The 10,411-nt window shown below is 33.3% G+C and overlaps 1 protein-coding gene across 1 annotated transcript; it reads left to right on the forward strand.

Annotated features, from left to right (window-relative positions):
• The first annotated feature begins 541 nt into the window (after positions 1–541).
• LOC101509511 (transcription factor MYB1) lies at positions 542–5,214 on the forward strand. Its single transcript, XM_012712043.3, has 2 exons — positions 542–943; positions 4,198–5,214. Exons 1-2 carry the CDS (start codon positions 661–663, stop codon positions 4,953–4,955), a joined length of 1,041 nt encoding a protein of 346 aa, XP_012567497.1. The 5' UTR covers positions 542–660; the 3' UTR covers positions 4,956–5,214.
• The last annotated feature ends 5,197 nt before the right edge of the window (positions 5,215–10,411 follow it).

Below are 10,411 nucleotides of genomic sequence, written 5' to 3' on the forward strand. Positions count from 1 at the left end.
TAGAAGTATTATATGTGTGCTACATGGTGTTAGTGAAGAATTCAAATCCTATAGAATATATGATCCAATATCAAAGAAAATCTTGATTACCAAATGTGGTTTTATTAGAAATTGAGAAAAGAGATTTGAAGGAAGCTCAAACATTCTTTGAAGTAGAAGAGATTACTACACCAATAATTTAAGTTGCGTTTGTTACATTATTTATATACAATAATATTCTTTTAAATAAACAAGTTTTGAAAAATTTGCATCTAGTTGTTACAATTTTTTTTAAAATAATAAAAATCTAAAAATTACTTAAAATAAAAAGCTGTTTTTAGTAACTTCTCAAAAAACATTTTTTAATAATTAATTTTTATTACCACATGCAAACAAAAAGATAGTTTCTCAATTTTTTTTAAATCTTTTAAATTGTAAAATAGAAGTCTATAACAAATGGACATTTATATGTGTCTATTACTCTATAATTCATTTTTTGTTTCTTTCGAAAAAAGGATATAATTGTAAATTTAAATTGAAGCGCTGACACCTACCTAAACATATTCCGAACCCCATTTCTCGAACCGCCGAAACATTTGCGCGAATAAACTCAATTTATTTATCCGTCCTTTTCACAACTTTCTCACTCACTTCATCAACTTAATAACCGCTTACAAACAGATGGAACCTGAAAAACCTACCGTAACGGCGGACCCCGATGGAAGCGGCGACGAAGGTTTAATTGCATTAACGGAAAGTGGAAACAGTAACGGTAACGGTAGAGACAGAGTGAAAGGTCCTTGGTCACCTGAAGAAGACGCCATTCTCAGTCGTCTTGTAAGTCAGTTCGGTGCAAGAAACTGGAGTCTTATTGCTCGTGGGATCGCCGGAAGATCCGGTAAGTCGTGTCGGCTCCGGTGGTGTAATCAACTTGATCCTGCTGTTAAGCGGAAACCCTTCACTGGTACGTAATGTTTACTAGTTGATGTTATTTCTTTTCAATTTGAATTTGATTTTGTTTTTGTTTCAATTTTACTTTATTTAATTAAATAAGCTAAGTCGAGGTTAAATGCATTGGGATTAGTATGAAGCAATGGAATTAGGTGGAATGGTCTTGTTTGTGTGCATTGTGGTTTGAGATTGTTCAATTGTGAATGGATTTTGTGTTTTGAGGTTTTAGGGTTTGTTTGTTTTTTTAAAAAAGAATAAGTACTAGAACCTTTTAAGTTATTGGACACATTTTTAAAGTGGGGTTATGACCGTTTACATGGTGTGAAAATTGTGGTCAAATGCAGTTGACATATTCTCAATTGAGGTATGAGCAGCACGGATATTGACATGTACACCAAACACGACACTGATACGTTGACACCGATAATAATTTGAGAAAATGAATTAATTGAATGTAATCAATGTAAAGGTGTTGTGTCTGTGCCCGACACCGACACATTTTGGATACAAGGATGCCTTGGATCAATAGTTTTGATGCTATAGAGTTTGAGGTTGTAGAGACAAAAAAAAAAAGATTATTTATGGTGCGGTCTAGAGAGCAGTTGTGTACCTTTTTATTTTATTTTTAAATCTTGCTTATTGGAGGGTATGCTATGGTAATGCATGGTTTTTGAATTGCCGTTGCAGTTCATCACTTTTTTAGAGCAGTTCATCACTGTTCTTGTACCATCTAAATAGAGTTCTTTTTAAATTTTCTAGAATATTTGGATTTTCTGTGCACTTTTTATTGTTCTTTGATAGATCATGAGTCATACTTTTCATCTAGCTGTTACTTTATCGATTTCCATTTTGTGGTCACACAAATAATGTTATTTGGGATGGTAGTAGTTATTGCAGCTATTACTTTTTTGACTGATATCCGCAATTCCCGCTGTAGTTGTGTGGTTGATATTTGACAAGGGGTCTCGAATCTTGAACTTGAATCATTCCGACAAAGTAACAAGAGGATTGCATACTCATAACTAGAGATCCGTAACTGTGAATAGGTTTACGTCCTGTTTTTCTGTGTTTCAAAGACTCTGAATGGCCCATCATCGTTGGAGGATACATTTCTCCCTTTTGACAATTGTGCCTGACGGTGTGCCTAAGATGAGCAAAATTTTAAACCGACAAGCTCATTCTAACATTAAAAAAATAATGAACCTGATGTTCTAGTTCCTCATCATGTGAGCTTCCATGTGAACTTCATACCCTGTATCAGTGTTGGCAAATTTCAGCCATGTTGTTATAGTGTAGCAGATTTTGTGCCAGCCGCCATAAGCTGCAACACCTATGATATCTGCCATGTTTTTGTCATTGGCTGCAACGCCATGTTAATATGGTGGATTTTTGGCTGGCCGTCATAAATGTCATTGCTTGAACTGCCCTGTATGGATATTGTGTCTCTTGTTCTGCCACCAAGTTGGTTTTGCATCTAGTCAACTTTTGTGATGTTTATTTTTTATATCAGGAATCCTGTTTGTAATAATGGGGAAAATAAATATCTATTGACCCTGGTCATTATTTGTTTTGTCATGTTAATCCTTAATCTTGTTTTAAATAATCAACTTTCCGTTTCTACCTTGATTCTTAGACTGAAATGTGAGATTATTTGATGTATTCATTGAGTGTATATTCCTCTTATGTGGTGAGCTAGTTAAAACAATATCCCATCAACAATTTAAATGAATTCATGTACATCCAAGAATCTTAGCAATCTTCCTTTCTTTGGTCCTCTTGTTCATATTCTGCTAAAACAGAAACCCAAGTGGCTGACCACACTAAAAACATCAACCTTGTTCCCTTTGCCTTACACATTCCATGTATTTTAGCTGCCTAGTGATAGAACTAGACCAGAAATATAATGAGCAGATAGATGTTATAGCAGAAACAGTGCTGATCAATACCAATTGATATAAAATCGTCATTTTACTTATCAATTCACCTAAAAAATATCCCAGGAGTAGCTCCTCTGGATCTTCGATGCCTATGCCATCAATATTATAGAATCTTGTATGAATTGGCCAATCTTTTAGTCACACTGCCCATACTCCTTCCCCAAACCATGTCACTGTCAAACTTTCTGGAGTCTAGTCTCTTTTAATTCAAAAACTGGAACCAGTACACCACTTAGCCCTCCGTGCTCACAAACTCAAGTTACACTTTTGTGCTCAACTTTGAGTATTGCACATCCAAGAATTTCTCTACTTGGGCAATCCTGCCTATCAAATTGCTTCCCACAAATTTCGGAAATTCAGGGGAACTATCCCCCTTGCCAGGTGGGAAACTATCTCCTCTTCCTTTTCCTCCTTCCTTCCCCCCAAACCTCTCCCCTCCCTTCCCTTCCAACTTCCAAAGAAACTCTTATTTTCTTAGTTTACTTATTAGTGATTGTTAATCACGTATATACAATCAATCATGTTGATGTTTTCCCTCAGTCAATTTAGTAAACAATTCACCCCTGTGAAGATGATACCTCTTCTTGCAAGTTCTCATATCCAAGATAAAATTCTTAATTTTTAGAAATAGAACGGCAGCTGAGGGTTTGAGAAGAGAGAGAACTTATGCAATGGTTCACTGATTCACAGACAAAAGGAGAGAATCTTCCTTCCATGGGGTTTTCCTTCTTAACAAAGGGTACCCATTTACAACTAAGTCATAACTCCCTGTTCAGTTTGTCAAAAGTAAAAAATAACAAATATAAATGTTCCATCTTCTTTTTCCTTGATATGTCTGTTTTATGGGCACCTTCAGCATATGACTCAAAGCTTGTGATAGGCTTGTACAGAAGAGTATTAGTAAATTTGGTGTTAGTTGGTTTGTGTGTCATTTAGCTTTATGTGCTTTTGATGTTTCTAATATTTTGAGTTAAATTTTTTTCAACTACTGCAGCTTTGTAAGATTTAATAATTATGTGAATCTCTACGTTCTACTGGATATGCATGCGAGTCTCTTTTGTCAACATTGCTTAATAATATATTATGAATTGCTGTATCTATGTCGCATCATTTATGTCCCATGTGGCATTTATTCTTCAGCGGGCATGATCTTCAAGGTTTAATCACAATTTCCAGCAATAATTATACTATAATGAATTTAGGATGCTATATTTTCTACATTAAAATTATATTGTTTATAGTTTCCTAGAAACTTCTGAATCATCTATAAAATCTTAATATGCAACTTTCCTGAATATATATAGGCTAAACAAATTGTTTTATTTTTCAGATGAGGAGGACCGGATCATAGTTTCTGCTCATGCAGTCCATGGAAACAAATGGGCAGCCATCGCCAGGCTTCTACCAGGAAGAACAGATAATGCAATTAAGAACCACTGGAATTCTACGTTGAGGCGTCGGGGAGTTGAACATGATAAGATTAAGTTAGAATCTGGTAACATGATAGAAGATATTAGCTTGGAGAAAGCCAAAGCATCATCAGAAGAAACTCTTTCATGTGGAGATGTTAATTCTTTGAAATCCTCAGAAGTAAGAGATGTTACGTCTATGGAGATCGTTGACGATAAGCACGAAGGCAAAGCACGGACTGATGGTCAATTATCCCATGAAGTCAGGGAACCACCTACCCTTTTTAAGCCCGTCGCACGCGTAAGTGCTTTTAATGTATATCAAGCTTTCAATAGTTCGCAACCTTCAACATCAGTTCAAAGACCTGTTCCAATGCATGGACCTATTTTACAATCGTCAAAACCAGATATGGATTTTTGTAAAATGCTTAATGGAACTCATGGCGACCGGTCAGTACCTCAACAGTGTGGTCATGGATGCTGTTCTCTAAATGGTAACAACTCAAAAAGTTCTTTGTTGGGACCAGAATTCATTGATTATTCAGAACCACCATCTTTCCCAAGTTTTGAGTTGGCTGCAATAGCTACAGACATTAGTAACCTTGCTTGGCTTAAAAGTGGATTGGAGAATAGTAGTGTCAAAATGATGGGTGAAAATGCTGGCAGGGTTAATTTCTAATGGATCATAATTACATATTGGCCATGGTAATATAAAAAAAAAAAAAAGACCAATCTTAATGTTACTGGATGGATGTGCATAAAGGCTATAATGATGTCAACCGTTGTAGTAAACAAATTTGTAGGCTGTGGAATTATGTGAATCATTGTGATAATGTATATGAATTCGGGTGTTGACTGAGTAGTGATTAGGACTTACATAATTACCTGAATTGCTTCTTTTCGTGATGACTATAATTACATGGAATTGCTTCTTTTCATGTGTGGGTAATTTCTACTTTTAACTATTCCTTTCACTTTTAATTACGAAAATGTATATTGTTGTGGCTCTTTCTTGTGTTAAAAAATTTATCAAGAAAAATGTGACAACAAAAATATATGTTTTCACTATTTACTATCTTAGCATTTGAAAACATAAAATAAAGCGAAAATAATGACAATGTTACATTTAAAAATTGAAATAGAAATAGTTTTTAAAACCAAGCATGCAAGGCCTGCCAAGACAACTCACATGTCCAATCATCCACCAACTAATAACATTAATTGTTATTGTTAGTATCAATCATCAAGGTTGATCATCAAAAAACTACTTATTTTATCTCATTATTATCTTACTTTTCTTAACACATCATAATTCAAAGAGATATTAATTTATAGTATTGAAATTAACAGCAAGTCATTTCACAAGTTCATGACAGTACATAGTTCATAATCTTAAGTTCTTAGATATTTACAAACATGCTTATTTTTAAGGTTGACTCTAAAAAATTTAATGTCTATGCAAAATTTAAATTTAGTATTTTATTTTTTATACAAGCTATTTATTTATTTTTAAATCATACAATGATAATAAAATTTATTATATTTGATGTAATATTAATCAATTTCTTTGGTTTTTTTATAGATATTAATCGATTATAATTAAGATAATGATAATGAATTTTATTATGTTTAATACAATCAATATGTTTCTCAATGACAAGATTCTATTCAGCTATCATCTCATTAAGAGAAAAATATTTTGAGATGAGAGTAGAATGAACAATTATTAGTAAAAGAAATTTTTATAAAAAAATACATAATTTGAAATTATTGTTCTTCGCAAACTTTAGAAATCGAAGAATAATAAGATTAAGATCAATTGATAAACAAAATATTTTTATTATTTAGTGTTCTAATAAGGTCTATTTTTTTTTGTACATATTCATTTATAAGGATCAATAATTTATAAATTTAGAAATTAAGATTTTGAAGTTAAGATGAAAAATTATTGAACCACTTAAATTTTGACAAATTTTTTTACAATAAAAATAAATTTTGCACATCTTAAAAACCTCTGAACAAAAACTGCTTATGTTCTTAATCATCACTCATATAATTCAATTGCACATGAAATACCTTAAAGATCTCTCAAACATGTTAAATGGGACACCCTTGCATTCAACAACAGATCCAGATATTTCAACTATATAGTTTGGGAAAGAATATGTATATCATAAATATATTTTTTTTATATAAAAATACATCTATAATATGAAATAATTAAATAGTATTAAAAGAATTGTTGAAATTTTATTCATTACATTTCATAAGTATATGGTACAAATTAAATGAAAAGAAAATAAAAGAAAGAAACAAAAACTATAAATAAATACAGTAGTTTCCAACATTATGTATTATAATCATATACTACAATTTTAGAGTGTCAAATTACATTCAAAGAGTTACACTCACTCAATAACATCGTGTTGGATAAATATTTTTCAAAATCAGTCGTTGGATGGAAAGTTAATATTACATAGATTATGTCTATACATTTTGATAGTAATCTACAAACGTTATCTATATTATCAAGATTCGTTAAAATCAAAGTCAATAGTGTAATTGTATATAATTGTATCTATAGTGTTTGGCCAGAATCCTAGGATGAGATAAGATATGTTGATGCGGTGGTACCTGCAAACACTCTAACGATCGAGTTAGTATATGATTGAGGTGGGTGAGAGGCATAAAAGATAGCATACCTTGTTAGGTCACGAGGGATGGTTTATATAGCATGAAATGAGGTAGTATTGGTCTTGGGCTAGTCTGGAATAGATGCCCCCAAGTCGATTGCTTATGCTAGAATGTAGAATTGACTAATAAGCATTGTCTTTTTTGGCGTATTATATCCAACTTATCTTGGCCATCACAACCGAAGGACTTTGTGAAAGGTCAAGCTCCCTTTTATTTGAGCTGATCAGCTAGGCTGGGGACCTAAGTTTGTCTTTTTGGCAAGTGTTGTCCCTACTGTAAAAAAGACATGCATAAAAACTTACAAAAAATATATTGTAAAAAGTTATACCTTTTGTGGTGTTAGAACAACAATATTTATAGTGCGAGAAATGAGTCCATTGAAGACGAAAATGTTTATGTTTGACGGCTATCTCACCTTGTCCACCCATAATCGTTAGGGCTAGGTCGACTCTTGCTTTAAGGTTACCTTTGAGTGAGGTTATGGACTATGTCACATTGGTGTTGCGTATGTTAATCAAGACAAATTGGACATTGGGCTAGTTTGTAACAATTGCCCCCAAGTCGTTGTCTCAAGGGATGGAGGCCATGACATATAAGGTCGCATAAGGCCTTGTCGTAGAGGTTGGATCTACGAGAAATTATTTGTTCCCTATAGTTGGGATGATACCTTTTGTGTCGAGTAGGCATAGCTGAAAGAATATAGCCGAGTAGCTGCATACACTCCTATCTATTGAAAAATAGCATGAACTTGCCGAGTAGACATTTCTGCATTCTTGTGTATTTTCGTTTTTCACTTATTGGTGAGGCACTGTTGAGAGAAACCTTTTTGACTTAATAGGGTTCAATTAGGTTGAATAGGTTTCTTCTTTGGGCGAACTCATCAGCTTGAGTCTATTGACGTGTGAAGATAATTGAGTCATTGTAGGCTTCCTTATTTGCTGCAAGTGAAGTCATTGTGGTGTTGTGACACTGTGTTAGGTCGAGTAGGTCTCTTTCTTTTATGTGAAAGAAGTCGGATTGTGAAGCCGTCGTAGGCTTTCTTCTTTATTATGAAATAAGTTAGATGGTGAAGCCGTTATAGAACTCATTCTTTACTGTGAACGGGGTAGAAGTTATGAAGTTTTGGCATAGTTCCTCATTTTCTGTGAAAGGAGATGAGATTATGAATTCCTCGTAGATTTCCTCCTTCGTTGTGAAAATAGTTAGCATTTTTGAGTCGTTGTAGACTTCTTCCTTTGTCATGAAAGAAGGGATTATGAAGTCGCGGTAAACTTCTTCCTTGGTCATGATGATGACAAAACAGTAACATTTTGAAAATTTTATTTAACAATAAAGCCAAAGTAAAACAATAACAATAAAAAAAAGCTCCCCTAACTCTAAGCATGTATTTAAATAGAAGAATTCTAAGAAACATTCTGACAATTTTTTAAAGTATAAAACCCCCTTTTATAAATGTTTTAAATTAGAGTATATACAATTTATTTTAAGATTGTTTACAAAACCTCATCTCCCCCTTTTTGTCATCAAACAAAAAGAGTGAATGACTGTCAGTCAAAGCATTCCACATAAATCATACCCAAACAACAAGATTGAAGTGCAAATGACTAGAAAGTCAATACAAATTCAATGTATTAGAGTATAGCATATATAAGTTTAACTAATAATTTTATTCTACTAGAGGGAATGCAAACATAAACCAAAACATTATTCAGAAATAAAAACCAAGTTTAGATTTTTCTTAATAAAATTAAATTTATCCACAGCAAGGGGTTTTCTAAAAATGACAGTCCACTGATGAGTGACAACAAATTGAATATTTAAAATACCATTTTGGAAAAAAATCTATAAGAAAATGATGTTTGATTTCAAAACCTTTTTCCCTAGAATGCATAATTGGATTCTTAGTTAAACATATTGCTAATGTATCATCACAAAAAATAGGAATGTTATTCTCAAACAACTTGTAGTCTTCTAGCTATTGCTTCATCCATAAGAGTTGGGTGTTACGTCCTGTTGTAGAGATGTAGTCAACCTCTGTTGTTGACATAGCAATGGTTCCTTGTCTCTTGCTTGACCAAGAGATCAAATTATCACCCAAAAACATACATTTTCTATTAATTCTTTTTCTTTCAAGCTTGTATCCAGCAGAGTCAACATCACAATATCCAACTAACTTGTACGCGGATGAAACTTTAATGAACAAACCCAGGTTAGTAGTGTCTTTCAAGTATCTAAAGATCCTCTTAATAGCTGTTAAATGAGATTCTTTTGGATCAGCCTGAAACATATCACACATACACTAAATAAAATATCAGGTCTTGATGTAGTAAGGTAAAGAAATGACCCGATCATTCCTCTGTATGTTTTTTGATCAACCTTCTTTCCCGATTCATATTTATCAAGTGAGTAGCTTGGATGCATTGGTGTAGACATAGGCTTGCATTCATCCAACTTGAACTTCTTGAGAAGCTCTTTTGTATACTTAGTTTGATGAATGTACACACCATTCTGACTTTGATGAATCTGGATTCCTAAGAAGAACACCAGTTCTCCTATCATACTCATTTGAAATTCCTATTGTATCAACTTAGCAAATTCTTAGTAGAGGGTGACATTAGTTCAACCAAAAATAATATCATCTACATAAATCTGAATTATGACAAGGTGATTTTTATAATTGATTTTTAATTATAAAATTGCTTAATCTATCACACCAAGCTCTTGGTGTTTGTTTCAGACCATAAAGAGATTTTTCAAGTTTAAAAACATGGTATGGAAACTCAACATTTTCAAAATTAGGAGTTTGTTTTACATACACTTCCTGATTTATGTAACTATTTAGAAATGCATTTTTGACATCCATTTGATATAGAGTGATATTATTGAAAGCAACTAAGGAAAGTAAAATATGTATTGCATCTAACTTGGCCATCAGAGCAAACGTCTTGGTGTAACCAATACCTTCTTGCTGACTCTAAACTTGTGCAACTAGGCGTGTTTTTTCCTAACAATCTCTCCCTTTTCATTCAGCTTGTTCTTGAACACCCACTTGGTTCCAATGGGTTTCTTATTCTCTAGTACGGGTACAAGATCCCCAAACATCATTCCTATTGAATTCGTGGAGTTCCTCTTGCATAGCCAAAATCCATCATTCATATCCTAGAGCTTCATCAATAGAGGAAGGTTCAATCAGTGAGAGCAGACCAAACAGAGAAGTGTCATTGAGAGCCGATCTAGTCTTTATAGGATCATTGGAGTTCCCAATAATCAGATAGTATAGATCACTTGTACTTCCATCCAATTTTAGCTTTTAGAGGATATTGACTTGTTCTAATGTTGACAATCTTATCCTCTATTGTTATTTTCAGTTCTTGTGATTTTCCCGATTCCTCTGGTTTGCCTGGTTCATCCTGAACCTGCAGAATCTTCAACTAGCTTTAA

Source organism: Cicer arietinum, chromosome 6, assembly GCF_000331145.2.
Source record: "Cicer arietinum cultivar CDC Frontier isolate Library 1 chromosome 6, Cicar.CDCFrontier_v2.0, whole genome shotgun sequence".
In the NCBI taxonomy this organism is placed as follows: Eukaryota; Viridiplantae; Streptophyta; class Magnoliopsida; order Fabales; family Fabaceae; genus Cicer; species Cicer arietinum.